Here is a 16179-nt window from a genome sequence, read left to right on the forward strand (position 1 = left end):
CTTCTACTGAGCACTGCAGGGCTCACCATACCACTGTCCATAGCATGGCACTACAAGACCCACTGCCCTCATGTGCCCTCATCACACCCTGGTTTTCAGTGGATCGCGCCAGTCCGGCCTGGCTGCAGTGTCTGTAGATCATCGTTCTCCCTCGGCTCCTAATGAGCTGATTGAGCGGATCGCTCACTGGCCAAACAGGACAAATCTGGCCTTTACGAAGGTCTTCAGCTGCGGACGATTTAAAGAGGTGTAGAATAACCCACCGCACTGCATCGCTAAAAGGGGAACTGCAGCCCCAGTTTCTCAGACTACTGAATCTCGACAGAAATTTTTTGGGGGGGGGCATTGCAAAATCTTACAAATCCCAAATTATGCACAAAATCGTGAACTCTGTGGAGGTACTGTAAGGCACCACCTATCTCACAAACGTGCATTTTGAGTTCCCGTGAATTGTGACGTGAAGTGTCCCTTCCTACTCGCTCGTCACTGTAATGACTGATGAGATGTACGAATGAGTACAGGTCGTACAGCAGACATTTCACCACTGTCAAGGAGGTCTCTGTGCACTTTGCACATACTTTTTTTTTTTTTTTTCTGAAGCCGCGGTATTTGATAAGGTGGACATACAGAACTGAATGGTTACTATAACCCTTTACCGTTATACAGGAACTCGTGCAAGAACCTAAGTGACCAATTGTATTAAAAGAAGTGATCGTTGGCAAACAGGGAAGTAGGAAGAAGTGCTCGATTTTGGAATACTGCCACTCTTTTTTAAGCATGGGGAAGCATGATAAATCATTTTTAATTCTTGCAATTTTTTAATCACTTCTGAGAAAAATACACAGAGCATCTCTGCGCTTTGCTCCCATGCACATGAAATTAAAACAACATAGTATTTTTCTGCAGAACCGTCTCAGATTTGAGGGCAATATTTGTATATTTCTGTTGGATTAAAGAGATGTATTCACAAGCCTGCTAGTTTATGATGTCATGGGGCTGCATCGCGTAACAGGAGGTTCTTTTGCCTCGTTCTGAATCGCAGACAGTGGCGGAGATATGGCTCTGTGCATACCTGGAAATTGTGTTTTGTGATGTGAACTGGAGATTTTGTCTTCCTCTCATTGTGGTTTGAAATGCACTCATCTATGCCCAGAAATGGTAACTGGGGAGGCGGTGAAAAGACAGGGACTGACCATGCTGGCCTCAGCGGCACTGCCTGTCGTGTGCAAAAGGACAACTCCTGACACATCATTGAGTCTAGCCTTCAGATTTCCTTTAATAAACTGAAAAAAGAAAACATTTTATATATTACAAAATATCTGTACAGAGGTACAACCCAATTTTCGTTTTGTTTTTTAAAGTTTTTCTCCCCCCTGCTCACCAAAGCTCAAAGGATCAGAACGATTTTTATTTATTTTTTTTTACTTTTAATTACAAAATAATGCAACCCAACTGAAGCGGCGCCGGCCTGTGGGGGGCGGCGGGGAGCCAGCGAGCAGGGGCTGGGGCTGGGGGGTCAGCACGACCTGGGGGGGGGATGGCAATGCGCCGAGCCGCGCAGCCCGTGCGTCGCACTGCAGGTCGCTCGTGCAGCTCGTGTGGTTCTGCAGTGCCTGGATACCGGCGGCCCGCTCTAAAGCCGTTCGCAGTGCCCGCGTCTTCCTGCGCAACTACGCCTCGTCCGTCTGTCTGTGGGTCCGTCACACAGAAAGCCTTACAGTTAACACAGCCCTCCTTCACACTGCCCAGGCCCAGGGAAAAGACAACCTTGTGTCGACAGCAGGGAGAGGGAGGCCATGGGCCCAGGGCACGAGTCACCCGAGATTTCCCACACAGGAAGCCGACCCACAGGCAGCGTGAGAATGTGAACGTGGGGATCATGCTTACAGAAGAAGCGTCGGTCGGTCACGGATGAACTGTACTTAATGGGAGGAGAACTGCTGGGTTTGAAAGGGCAAGGCGCAAACTTCACACTGAGGGGCAGGTCTAGACAGGTACAGGTGGCCCTGGGCACGGAAAGACAGGAAGTACAGGAAGTCAGTGCCACAGGAATGAGGTGCCCAGCAGGCCTGCAGTCCTGTGCAGGAAAAACCAGGGAACTGTATTATTACAATAAACAGCAGCAACATTGTCAGCCCTCAGTTTTTTTTAACTAAACAGCACCTTCCTAATCAATTCCCCCCCCTGCGCTGTAGTGGTCAAAAAGAAACGAAAAAAAAACTTCTACTAAAAAATAAGAAAATGTAAAAAAACAAATCTCAATAAACTCTCCTCATTTTGCAAGAAATGTCACTCTAGAGTCATGAGGCCAAAACAGCACTTGGGTTCTGCGGTCAAGTCTGGGTCATAGGTGTCAAAGACAAACACCCCCCCCTTGTCCTGTGGCCCGCAGCAGCCCCCTAAAACCCAGTCCTCATTCGTGCCTTGTTCAATCCATGTGGGTCCATTCAGGCTGAGAAACCAAGACCAACATAAAGATCCCCCCTTCCATCGTAGGCCAGTGCCTCCCAGGAGGAAAACAGAAAAAAAGACGTGTGATACAGCATGAAACTCAAGAAACATTCAGCACCCCAAACTCGACAACGTCTTCAACTTGATTTGCTCTCGTGAAACGAAACCTGCAAACTAAATTTGCCCTTTCCTGCGGCGCCCTCGACACAGCCCCACAGACCATTCCCGTGCCCTTCAAAGCCCAACTCGTGGGGAGAGGCCAGGCGCGCCCCAGCGAGGTGCAGATGGACAAGCAGGCTGCGGGCGCTGGAGACGGACCAGCCACTCGGGGCTGGGGGGGGGGGGCGGCACAGTGCTTCTGTAGCGGGCAGGTGTCGCCTGACAGGAGGGCTCTTCATGGACGCAAGCGGGCTCGTATGGGGTCAGGCTGGGTGAGCTGAGGCCACTCACCAAGGAGGTCAGAGACAGAGGCAGCCGCATGCTTGCGTTAACAACCCCCGCACACCCCCCCTTCATTCCAGCTCTGTAAAATGACTTTCAAGAAAACTCACTACCGTATCTCCTACTCCTAGGGAGTCTGAGCGCCCAAGGGCTGTGCTCACAGCAGGAGGGGGTGTTCTGAGACTCCAAGCGGTGCATGTTGTGGCCCTCACTGCTAGAGGTCAGCAAGGCTGGCCCATACTAACCTGGGATCACCGAATCCCTCTGCTCTCTACTCAAGCGAGGCCCCCAGACGCAGGGCCCTGTTCCCATAGTGAGTGGTCTAGGTAGGGTCAGTAAGGGACTCCCTTTCCCTTGCTGCTGCTGCTGCTGCCAGGTGGCTGGGCCTGGGCCTGAGCCTGAGGCGGCCGCACGTTCCCGCGGTAACCCTTGTTGCCGTGGCTCCAGCCTGAAGTGCCCTGGAACCCAGGGGCTCCTGGCTCAGCAGGAGCGCCGCGCGCAAACCGCAAGTCCTGGTCCCCGGGGAACTCTGTGGAGGCAGCGCTGGGTGGGAGGGACAGGGACCCCGCCCGCGGACGGCTGGCAGGGGACTGGGGAGAATCTGCCGACTGAGTCCGGGAAGCCAGCCCCACTGCCGCTGCTGCCTTCTGCTGGCCGGAGGACCACACTGCACCGTGCGGAGGCTCCACCCCCCTCTGAGACGGCTCTGCTTTCCTGTTGTGCTGTACATCCGCCCTCCAGAGTGGCTCCTCCTCTCTTAGGTCCACTTTTGGCCCCGCCTTCTCATGTCCCGAGTCTGGCTGTCTTGGACCAGACTCCACCTCCTGCTGAGAGATGAGCTGCAGGAGAGCAGCCGCTACAGCTGGGTTGATGTCCTGGGGCGCAGGGAACTCTGGGTCACCTTCATTCTGGCTGGGGGCTGCCGGAAGTCCAGGAGGAGGGCCAGGGGGGGAAGGTGGCCTTTTCTCCTGGGGGAGTGATCCTTGGCTCGTAATCGCAGCCTTTCGCCGGCCAGGTGCACCAGCTAAAAAATCAAAGCAGAACAGGGAATTAGGACAGATGCACATCACGCACCTGCCTATTTAAAGACAACGGACGTGAGGCAGTCCCCAATAAGTATTAACTTCACATTTAGTCAGCTGGTAATGCATTGACCATCTATGTAAAATTAGGAATAGTAAAAATGGAATATACATCTTTAATTATCTGTTGTTGCTGTGCACCATAAACAATATGGACCATATGCTCCGTTTCCTTCTCAGCACAAGGAAAACAAAAATTACACAAAAATAAATCAACTTCCAGCTTCTGCCATCAGATTCTATCTGCTTCCTGTCTACATTTACTGTGATTGGCCTTAGTCTGATAGCTTTGGCTTCTCTTCCCTGAAGAACAGGTTACTCTAGTGACTGAAATAACCTCCGACATTGACATGCATGCTCAGAGACAACAGAGGGTGGTAGGGATTATATTGATGGAAATGGTGGGACCTGCACATAATTGATCTGCAACTGGAAGAACAAGCCTTCTCAGTGATCACGTATTTTAATGTCCTAAGCCCCATCCACCAGACCGAAACCATGCATGTGTAAACTCAGGAGGCATGCTTTCACAGATCACCCCAGCCCGTCTACACCCGCTCTCCAAACCGGAAAGACCGATCACGGTTTGAAAAAATATACTAATCACAGGGAAACCCCTGCTTCCGCCTCCAAGAGGGGTCTGAGGACCAATGTTCCCGCTAAGCTGTGCGCGTGTGCGCACGCAGGAAATTGAACTGCGCACACAAAATTAAATTAAAAAATATAATAATAAAACAAACACGAGACTGTCTGCGAGAGGCCCAGCTCGGCTGTGTGCATTATTATTGCTACTCGATATTCGATATCTCTGCTCTCGTGGTCTCGAACCTCACTGCTCCTGCTCGCTCGGCACGCCGTCTCTATGACTGGGCTCGTGGAATCGCTGTCCCAGTCTTTTGGATCTCTATGCTACTATGAGAATGACTATATTAACATAAAATAATTTCAGGTTTACAATTTTACATACACTCAATTTAGTGCGCACAAGGTTTTGTCACTGGGGAAAAAATGCACACAAAGTTTTGTGCACACAGGCCATTAAAATTAGAGGGAACACTGCTGAGGACATGAGGTTTGGTCAGAGTGGGAGGCTGCTGTCAGAGCAGCTGGGAGCCACCGAGCTCCCCCACTGCCGAATCCCCACGATCCGAATGCAACACTGGCAAAGAATCCGCCAGCGCACAAAATACAAGCCGCCCAAATCTAACGACAGAGACATCGGAGAGTCAGAACACCAGAGAAGGCCATGCACCCCACCCAGCCCACAGAAAAGACATTTCTAGAGACCCTTTAGACCTGTCTTGAAAGAGAGGCTCTCTCACAGCTGGCTGAGGCTTCTCTTAGGAGCTGCATTAGACTGGTCAACACCCTGACATACACCAGCACTCTGAACTATCCTTCACATTCAACCACTTGCTCCAGAGACTGATGAAGTGTCCCTGCCCATCACCATGCAGGAGAAAATACAGCTTCCAAACTACCTAATGGCAGCTCTTAGGACTAGAAGATGATGGATGTCCTGCTTGAGGCCTGGAGTCTCAAGATTTGGCTCTCTTGTGATCGACACAGCCCTGCTGCAGTTATCTCTGGGTTAGAGGGGGCACCCTGTGGAGGTCAGGTTCGGTGCTGGGCAGTGTTACAGATGCACTATCCTGAGAGCTCCCGCGCTGGATAGGCCTTCTGGGATCAACACTGCCTGCTAGGGGTGGTGTCAGCCCGGAAGAATCACAAGGAAACGCTCCAGAGCCAAGATCTTGTTGCTTGCACCACCCTTTGACGAGGGACTCACTGCGAGACATCACACAATCCCTGCTTCTGGATGCAAAGCAACAGCAGAAAAATCAGGATACTATCACTTGTGCCCAGCACCACCAGAAATACATTAACCTATTCTACTTTAGAATCATCACTGAATTGTGCAAATTGCAACATGTTCGATTTACTGCACTTTATATCCTCATATAATGACTTATGATTAATGCAACCGTCATATTGCCTTAGGGTTGGTTGGGGGTTTGGACAGGGAAGGAGGTAAGCTTTTGAGGAAAGGCTTTAGAATACATTTAAGGTTACTACATACCACATAAACACATCTTCATTTTGCTAAAACCTAAAACGGTCTCAGGACCATAATACGTGGAGCTATGGATTACAGAACCACGCTGTCAATACATGACAAAAAAATAATGAAACTGAAAAAATGACACCAGTTAATAACGCTTGGCAGCAGTTTAAATTTCAGACTTCTCTTGTTGTATACAGGGTCACCGGCAGCGAAGCACTTGGTCCAGATTAAACTCTGCCGGCCTAAAACTTTCACACACAAAAATGCAAGCAATGCAGCAGCGACTACTGATAACGATCAAGTGGCACAGTGCGTCAGGAGATCTGCTCGTTAGCTCAACTCAGCTTTCATCTCTGTTTAAAATAGAAAAGTATTTAACATGAAATAAAATTCGAAGCATAAAAAGGCAGGAGACAAAATCAAGATTGCTGAACAGCAAAATACAATGAATACAGGAAAACTGAGGGCAGATCTCTATGAAAAATTCCATGTCCTTTAAGCATCTGCTCAAACATGTGACACTTCTCTCCACGTTTGTCAGCCAGCGTCTATCAGCTTGCGGATTTCCGTTAATCCCACCGAAATTGGACAGAAACGGAAGCTCTCAAAAAAAAAAAACCCCAAATCTCACAGAGGCAAAAACTGAAGGGAAGCTCTTACCTTTTTTTTTTTCTTAATCGTTTAAGATATTTCAGGAGGATGTGATACAGCAGTGTGTAGAGATGAATAATAAAAAAAAGACATGCATGGGAAATCTAAGGTTTCAAACATTTATTTTGAATTATAATTTATATTTTCTTCACAAAAAGCTGACATTACAAAACTGAGCTTTCAGCAATGGCAGATGGTGAGGAGTTACCAACAGTGTCCTGCTCACATAGAATACGGAACTGGGGCTGTTAAGTGTTACACTAGCATTCTTTTCCGATAAAGTTTATCTATATTTACATTACTGAAGGAAGGAAAAGTATAATACAGAGCCTCACAGTGTCTGAAACGGCGGATTGATCCCACTGGCTCACGTATGTGAGAAAGCCGCACGCGTAAAGCATTTTAGACAAACGTCGGTCACTTCATTTCACAGCCGCTGTGTGCAGAATGTGAGCTTTTTGGGATGAAAACGTCAGAGTTGGTAAAGTGGAGCTTGCAACATTCTGATAAACTAGCCCGAAGCTGAAAAAATTAAAAAACACACCACTTTAAAAAAAGTTTGGGCCAGCAAAGGATCTAGCCAAAAAAATTATATATATAAAAATACATTTCATTATATTTAATGTATGATATTTCATTGAAACCAGTATCGGTTTGCAGTGTTTAGCTGAGGTTTAGTTCCTCTTTCCCACTACAGTATACAGAACACTTGAAACCCAGTGAACTACGCCCCCTAGAGACTAAACTGAGACTTGCCCTTGCAGTCGTTGGCGTTGTGTCTAACCGGCTCCTCTGATTGGACACCGTTGCTCTCGTCCCCTTGCTCCGCCCCTTCCTGGGGTTTGATGAGCTGCCCCAGCAGCAGAGCCAGCAGATTGGGCAGGTCCTCTTGACTGACAGGCAGATCAGCCAACGGGGCCGGCTCTGGGGGCTCTCCGTGCTTCGCCACTGGCTCGGCGCTGGCGGCAGGCTCCTCCACCTGCTCCGGCGCCGCCTCCTCCTCCTCCTCTTCCTCCTCCTCGTCCCGCTGCTTCTGCAGCTGTTTGTGGTGCTCGCGCTGCTGATTGGAGGCCTCAGTCAGCGCCGACAGGGATTGGGTGAGGGTCTCCAGCTGCTGCTGTGTTTCAGGATTGGAAGGAACGTTGAGCAGCTGTGCCATCTGGGGAAGGCTGAAGTCTGTCTGTCTCTGCAGCAGGTTGAGCAGCACGGCCATCTCGTTTTGGTTGAGCTGCTCCGTGGCCTCACCCAGACCTACACATGACAGCACACGAGGGGTCAATACCCACACCAGGCATGCCTGCAGTGCACCTCAGAACCTGTGCACGAACGGAGAACTATCGTCTAGTAAATGGTCTTACCTTCATAACCCCTTACTGGAGATTACACAGGTTTAATTTTTTTTGCAGCTGCTAGTGACTAGTCTCAAATTTGATCTAAGAGAAAAAAATCAATTCTAGATTTCAAATCACTGGTACACAGTAAAAATTGGTGGAGTTATTCCATTTTTTATGCATGTCATTATATTTAATGTAAGATATTTCATTCTAAACCAGTATCGGTTTGCAGTGTGTTTAGCTGAGCTTTAGTTCCTCTTTCCCACTACAGCATACAGAACAGTAATCCCTTGTCATACAAGCTTAATACTTTCTTCAAAAACAGCTTGTGTAACAAAAGTAAAATTCCCATTACTTCCTGTGTTATAATCTATGATTGGTTCCAGAGCTCAGAAATGTTCCCTCAAACACTCAGACTTCACAGTACAGCACCTAAGTATGAAAACACTAACACTGCTGGTTAATTATTTGAGTAAAGTGATTAAATTCCTTAGTCGAGACATAAACAACTAATAGAACAATAACTCTCCTGCTCCTTTATGCTACTGTACAGTAGCTACATGGCTACAATGATCAAACACAAACATCCCGTGCTATTCCTGTAAACACATGGACTTAACACACACAAGCCTTCATTATGAAAATAGATCCAGTACAATAAAAAATAAAAGAAGATGAGTAATTTTAAAACTTGGCAATGCTTTACATGAGCCCAGCACAGGAGAGCAAAAATCAGCTTATTAAATAAAAAACAGGTGGGAATGACTCATATAGGGAGACCATACTGTATATTCCATCTATACCCTTAAATCACTTTATCAAGATACCTTTCACTGGTTTGTTTAAATATAAGGACTCCCCAGGTTACACAGCATTCATCTTGCACAAATTCTCTTTTATACAATACCACCATAATTTAAACGGTCTGTATAATCTGTATAAGCAAGAGCATTCGTTATATTACAAAATGCCTTAAACTGAGCTAAGCAGTGTCTGAAATAAGACAGGAATCCACTAACAAAGTATAAAACAGTACAGGCTCAGGACTGAAATCTGGCCCCAGGAACCGAACCAGGCTCTCAGAGAAGTTGAGGACAGTTCGTATTATTCATGTCTGAAGAAGCTACACAATTAGCTGTCTGTATATGTTCTTAGGTTTGCAAAACCCAAAAAACAAGATCCTTATTTCCTTAGAATTAGACTGCTACACAGGTAGAAAAACATTCCAAATCACAGAAGAAAATGTGTACTTATGTTGCAGCTTTCGCAAGTGATCTACTTAACATGGCCAAATTAAACTAAAGCAATAAAATTACTGCTTCACATTCTTCTCCACGGCTTGAAAAAAACCAATGCAAACTTGTTTTAGTACAAAAAAAGCAGAAGTCACTTTTCTAAGATATAAACAAATAAGGTTCAAATTCTTCTTTAAGGACAGGGTATTGCTAAACCTACACTGGCTAGCTTCACAGTACTCATTTTACCATCTGCAGGTATGTTTTGACTATTGTTCTGCAATACCTTTCATGAGTACAGCAGTAAGCTCAGAACAAAGAACCTAGCAAAAAGGCTGTAATTCTTGAAAGATGTAAGGAAGTCTGGTGGTGTTTAGTCATCAGATTCTCTTTGCACTTCTATGCAGACTTAAAAAAGACAAATTCCCTTTTCTCACACTCAAACCACTCAATCGATGACTTCACAATAAAGCACTGGTTTCTGGGCAAGTGCAAGTAGTGGTTATATGCACAAATGAAGACGTACTGTGTAACTATAGGGGTTCAGGGTGACTTCGGAGTATGAACATACAGGCCCTGGTCATCTTTGAGGATTTCAGTAGGAGTGGTTGTGTAATAAGTGTTACATTTAATTTTTAACGTAAAGGTCATTTGTACTAGCAAAGAGAAAGAAAGAACTGAGACTTCAAAGATCTTAATTTTTCTTCAGCTGAAATCAGGTGGCGAGTGTTGGTCAGCAGAATGGACTCGGGTCCAAGCTCACACAGCAGAAAAAGCATCCTCATGATGCCCGAAGAGGTTAATCCCACTGGGAACAGTGGCTGCACAGCACGCTGGCAGACCGGAGATAACCGATTGTCTTGCATGCGCAAACGATGAAAACCTCACTAGGACAAAGCATACACAGGCAGCAGAAAATCTGTACTGCAAAATACCATATAGTTACACAATGATCCCTCTACTTAGGAAGCACAAGACATTAGAAATGAGGGAACAATTCTGTAAAGGAAGTGGCTGTGCAGTATACCCCCGCCTCCCACAAGCCTCTGTGTAAAGACCATCCTGGTGAGACGCCTGTCAGAAGCAGGTCCCCCAAGATTCTTCGAGTTAAGACTAGCTTTGATCATTTCATCTTAAGGCGACAACCATGGTGGGGATGATCTGTACTGCCCTTGCTGTTCATTTAACGTGATATTACAGGGTAATGATAAAGTCAGTTAGCACACACATAGCTCCGTCCTCCCTCATAACACGGAAGTTTTAATCGGGTTAAGATGTTAACAACAACATTCAACACACAGCCATACAGGAAAATTACACAAGTAGTAATAGACCCCAAAGCAAACTAACAGCAAAATTAAGAGCATAGCTGCAGCTGTATCCTAAAAGGCTCAGAAGAAACATAGGAAGAGGAGTATCTAGGCAGATAATTTGATCCAAATAAAGCTGGTCACTGTACCAGAACAATCTAAGTGAGGTCCATGCTTAAGGGTACAACAGCAGAGCCCCAGACAGGAGTTGAACATACAACCTTTGTGCTGTCTCACAAACCCTACAGGACTTGGTTAAAGCTGACATGCTGTAGGGGGGCAGCCCAGAGGATAACTCAACCAGGACACCCGGGTTCACCCCACTGCGCTAAAGAGCAGTACCACAGCACCTTTCATGAGCATGTCGTCAGGACATCCACTTGATGTGATCACCGAAAACCAGCACCTCCCACAGGACAGTGTCCCCGGTCACCATACTGGACCAAAGACTACCAATTCGCCCCCGAGGGCTGAGGGGCATTCGGATGTCTGCATTAGATATGCTCTACTTACCTCACAATTAAGCCGTTCCAACCCTTGAAACTGAGGGCCTAACGGTTACCCAGAAATTCTGCTGGACTGGAGTCCTGCAGCACCAGGGATGGAGACCCCTGGTTAGCAACAACCCACACACACAAGGCACTAACGTTTCCTGGGGGGCAACACCCACTGTACCCCCAAACGACACCCCTCACCTCCTCACTGGAGTTTTTCAGAATCGGGCAAAGACACAGAGAGAAAGAGGGCGGGTGCAGAAACCCAGGAAGGCAGGCGGCTCTCGTGGGCTCTGACCTGCCAGCTCGGCGGCGGCGGTGATGCCAGCCGGGGCCGGGCGGCTGGGGGCGGGAGGCGGGGGGGCGCCGGCCGGGCTGGCCGGGGGCCGGTTGTTCTCGCCGGCGGCGGCGGCGCCGGGGTCCTTGCGGGGCACCTTGGCCGCGGGCATGTCGTCGGGCAGCCCGCTCTGCCGCTGGCGCCGCCTCTTCTTGCTCCACAGCTCGTGGCAGTCCTGCCAGCGAGGAAGACTACGGGAAAGCAGAGACTGGTGTTGGAGGAAGGTGCCGCGCAGCAGGATTGGAGAACTGCCTGCACTTCCTCTGAAGCACAACCGGAGAGACAGCAGCACTGTTTGTGTGTTTCTATCCTGCAGCAAATGAACACCAGCTCGCTGTTCAGTGAAGTGCCACTGAGCCACCATTAAACACAGCAGTGACGGACCGGTTTTGTGAAGGGGGATTCTCTGAAAATTATGTTCACTTGGACATTTGTCCAGTCCAGTTCATCTGTCATATGCAAAAGTGTAGTGAAATGCTTATTTTTGCTTATGTATGTTCCAATACAAAGACAATGAGGAAACCAACACAGAACAGCAGCAGCAACAACAAAGTTAAATAACATACAACTTCAATAAAACTCAGAACAAGCAGTGTGCAAAGAAAAAAGCATCAGTGTGAGTCAGTGGCAGCGGTTCGTTGCTTTGCATAAAGTGGAGCTCTGCTAGTCTCCCTAGATGACAGACTTGTAGCTGGGAGTGGACATAGCCCGTACTGCGTTCAACACGAGTTCCTACAGATATGCTACTCTGGCAAGGTGGAGTAATACAATATATTCAGTCAGTCCACGTTATAACAGGAACCTTCTATCATATAGCTGGTGTGTGGGGAGTGTTCTGGCGCACTATGGCTGCTGTTGCATCATCCAGGTGGGGCTGCACACTGGTGGTGGTGGAGGGGATCCCCATTACCTGTAAAGCGCTTTGAGTGGAGTGTCCAGAAAAAGCGCTATATAAGTGTAAGCAATTATTATTATTCTATTTCTCTCATTTGTAAAATCTGACAAATGCAGATTTGTGGTTGGATACATCTCTAAAAAAGTCTGTGTGAACATTTTCCCAGCAGTACATTTACGTATGCAAGCACTTCCCACAACTTTTAATTTGAATAATGTGAGCTCTGAATAAACCATTAAAGCACATCTAGAAGTTTTGACTTCCTCAGCCATTTGTCATCGTGTGCAGTTTGCAATGTCTACTTGATTCGTTAATGTGCGGTGAGAGACCAGGCTTAAATGCAACAGTAAGAATGTGAAATCAGGGATTCCATGAAAACTGTAACCTGGTTTTCACTGTTATTGAACTGGGGATGGTGGAAAGTCCATAAGGTAGCTTATAGACACGCCGCAATGTTTGGGGTGCCCAGGGGGGCGCAGCGGGTACTCACTCGGGCGGGGCCATCTTGCTGGGGTCCACGTCATGCAGGAACTCGCTCTGCAGGGCCTGCTCCGCCGTGCAGCGCCGCGCGGGGTCAAGGGTCAGCATGCGCTCCAGCAGGTCCAGAGCCGCACTGGGGAGACTGGAAAGGGAATTAAAGGGGAGGGTGAGGCTCACGTCTACCCAGACGCGCCAAGAAACACGCAGCCCTGGCACATTCAATTACAGTCTGCGCAGAGTTATGGCCTGTTCTAGGGAGAAAGAGCTGAGTCATGGCCTGCTCTAGGGAGAAATAGCAGGAATGCATGTATCTAGCGTTGTCTATCCCCAACAATGCTGTGTACCTATAGCAGAGGAACCCCTTTGTCCACCTCTGAAATGCAGCCATCCTGCACCACTGCATTTTTAGATCAGGTGGAGAAGGGAGAAACGACGCCACCAGCTGAATTAAGGGTGAACTTCTGAACTGTCTCCTGGTCACTATACTAGAGCACTGGATTTGTAAGCTCTCTTCCAGATAGAAAATCAGTGAAACCTTCTTGTGAAATACAGAGATGGCAGAAGTATACACACATACATGTGCACAGGTGTGACTATGAACTGCTCATTTCATCTGTGAAAAACAGACAAGGCCAACGTGTCATACATATGTCTGCACATATTCTGAACCCCTGCCGAAGCGGTTCTGTGCCGGAGAGGTGTGACCAAGGAGCTGCATCAGCATTCGGAGTGCATGTGATCAAGCAAAAGCTCAAACGCTGAAGAGCAGAGCGAAAGGTAAAGAGCTTGGGTTTTCTTCACACCTGAAAAGCTCTGCGTTTGGACACTCACCCGCTGGGCCCATTCACACACTTCCTACTTTTCCTCACACTTTCCAGCGTGGAAGTAGCCCGTGCGTGTTCCCTATGGCTCTGTGCCGTTAGTTCCCGGCTGACACACACACGGACATACAGACAAAAGGCCTGCCCACGTACAAGGCGAACTCCTCGCGCACGCGCCGGCGGTACTGCTTCTTGGGCTTCATGGTGTTGAAGTAGGGGAGCTTGATGACGTCGGGCCACACGGCTGGGCAGGGGCTGCCACACAGCCGGCTGAGGAGAGAGAAGACAAGGCCGGACACAGCACCATGTCACAGGGGAGCCAGACCAAGACAAACAGTGACCCCTACTGACCACACAGGGGAAAAGCCTGTGGACACCACACTAGGCCCAGCCACTGCTACAGACGTGCTATACCCACAGAATCTTCATTAAGTTAACAAATGTACAGTACTATTCCTATTTAAAATGATGTGTCCCATTATACATATATATTCTCTATTGTCAACTGAAGTATTGTCTTCTATACAGTCCTTGTAACTTGTATGTTTTTCAACGCTTCAACGCAGTTGAAAAGTGGGTCTTCTTAAAAGATTAACTGCAAACACACAAAAAAAGTGCACAATAAAGTGCATTTATTTAGAAAGCAGTAATTCAGGTCTGTGTGCGCCCTATCTGTAGCACTTGGCCATAAATCAGACTTAATACTGTATTGTACAGTGCAGTTACAGCCATTAGCCAGCAGAGGGCACCATACCTAATGAGCTCCAGTTGGGCCAGCTCCTGATTGGCCTGGAATATGGGCTTCTTAGTAAACAGCTCACCCAGGATACAACTACACACAGAGAAAAAGATAAAAAACACAGGAATGCATTAATGTTCTATTTTTAACTGCAGCCCTTTGGATAAAACTGCACTAAAAATGAGGGACCTTTCATCCCACGCTGTCAGAAATAAATGAGGTTATAACTACTCAGTAGATCACAAGTAAACCAAATCTTCACGCAACGGACTGTCACATGCAGCTGACTGCCCTTTTGAACAGATGAGCAACGCAGTCTTACTGCAGTGATAAAATGTTAAGAGTGACACCATGTGGGCATTCTGAGCCAGTGCAGTCTGTTTACTGTTACTGTGGGGAGCAGCAACAGCCCTGAAAAAGCTCAGGAGCAGGCTGGGGGGAGCCGTTCAAGCTCGAAAAAACAACATCTGGAAAGACTCCACAACCTGTATGGTACTATAAACATTTAATACCCTATGCAAAGAGCAGGGGTGCAGTTTTTCCTCTGTAGTGCTGAATAATCAAAGGATGACCTTAGTGCAGATTAAAAGAAAGCAGATCAGAGTCGAGTTCAGCTGTGCACACCTCTGACATCACATGCAGCGTTTATACATACGGAGAGATGCACGCAAACCCCGTTTCGTGGCACAACCCTCTGCCGGCAGCGAGGCTCCTGTCTGTGCCACCGGCTTAAAGCACCAGGACGAGGCGCTGTGGTTGCCAGGGCGACTCACCCGCAGCTCCAGACGTCGATGGCTGGAGTGTAGCGTTCCTCGCCCAGCAGCAGCTCGGGGGGGCGGTACCACAGCGTGATCACCTTGTTGGTATACGGCCGACTGCAGGTGGGGAGGGGAGGGGTACAGTACCAAGATTGTTAGCGAGAGGCCCACAGGAAGACTGGCACTACCTTGCATTACACAGATAGACAAGGCCATTTTGAATTACAGATGTTACAACCAATCCTGTCTCAGTCTAGCCAGCTGCATGTAACTCAACTGCAGCTGACCAGACCCCCCCACGTCCATCGCTTTCAAGGCCAGAGGGAGCCTGCAGCCCCCCTGTTCCAGTGGACTGGCTTGGAACGTTCCTGCACTACACACCCACCCTGTGCATTATTATTCATCACGCCCTAGTGATGATGACACTAAAAACGTGAGATTCATTTGCTTGTCCTTGGCTTTGTAAAATAAAAAAGGAATTTACAGTAACGGACACGTATAACTATGAGAATAAAAAATAAGGCCAGAAAAAAAAAGTACCTGCTTTGCTCTTTTCTATTTTCTATTGTTGGATTAGCCCACCCTCAAGCTTTGCACTACAGATATTCTATCTGCCACCTGTATATCTTTGCTTCAGTATGATATTTATTTTAACCACCTACCATATTGGTTCCAACTGTAAATTCCACTTAACAGTCATCCATATGTTTAAAACTTCCCTTTGTGTTACCTTTAAATGCTATTTGGGAACCAAGCAGATGACCATCTTCGTGTCAGTGGCATAGTTTGGGGATAAGATCACTACATTACACACGGCAGTAGTTTCACAAGCCCCAGTTAGCACCAATCTTACGACTAGCTTATGTTAGTTTCTGCAAGAACATTCAGGACTGTGGCTGATCGGTGCCTGCAATATCAGTACAAGGTGTCTCATGCAGCAACTCTGGGATCACCAAGCTAACAGCAACAACATAAGGAAGATGGACAGAACAGGCTCGTCTTGCTGCCTGTGCTCTTAATCAGGCAGGGAAAAGCACACCAAGAATAGTTTTACAAATACAGTGCTTCAGAAGAAATAACAGGTGA

General features: G+C 47.6%; 1 protein-coding gene across 2 annotated transcripts in view; it reads right to left on the minus strand.

Moving 5' to 3' along the window:
* Nucleotides 1–1251: 1251 nt before the first annotated feature.
* cdk12 (cyclin dependent kinase 12) overlaps nt 1252–16179 on the minus strand; it is a 30027-nt gene continuing 15099 nt past the window's right edge. For both annotated transcript variants that reach the window (XM_088622583.1, XM_088622582.1), the window contains exons 9-15: nt 15109–15210; nt 14351–14428; nt 13750–13866; nt 12786–12917; nt 11362–11591; nt 7447–7941; nt 1252–3916 (exon numbers count right to left, since the gene is read on the minus strand). In XM_088622583.1, the coding sequence (XP_088478709.1) occupies nt 3225–3916; nt 7447–7941; nt 11362–11591; nt 12786–12917; nt 13750–13866; nt 14351–14428; nt 15109–15210 (1846 nt within the window). In that variant the 3' untranslated portion in view covers nt 1252–3224. The remainder of the gene's footprint in view (nt 3917–7446; nt 7942–11361; nt 11592–12785; nt 12918–13749; nt 13867–14350; nt 14429–15108; nt 15211–16179) is intronic.

This window comes from Lepisosteus platostomus, chromosome 28 (genome assembly GCF_059453375.1).
Source record: "Lepisosteus platostomus isolate fLepPlt1 chromosome 28, fLepPlt1.hap1, whole genome shotgun sequence".
Lineage (NCBI taxonomy): Eukaryota > Metazoa > Chordata > Actinopteri > Semionotiformes > Lepisosteidae > Lepisosteus > Lepisosteus platostomus.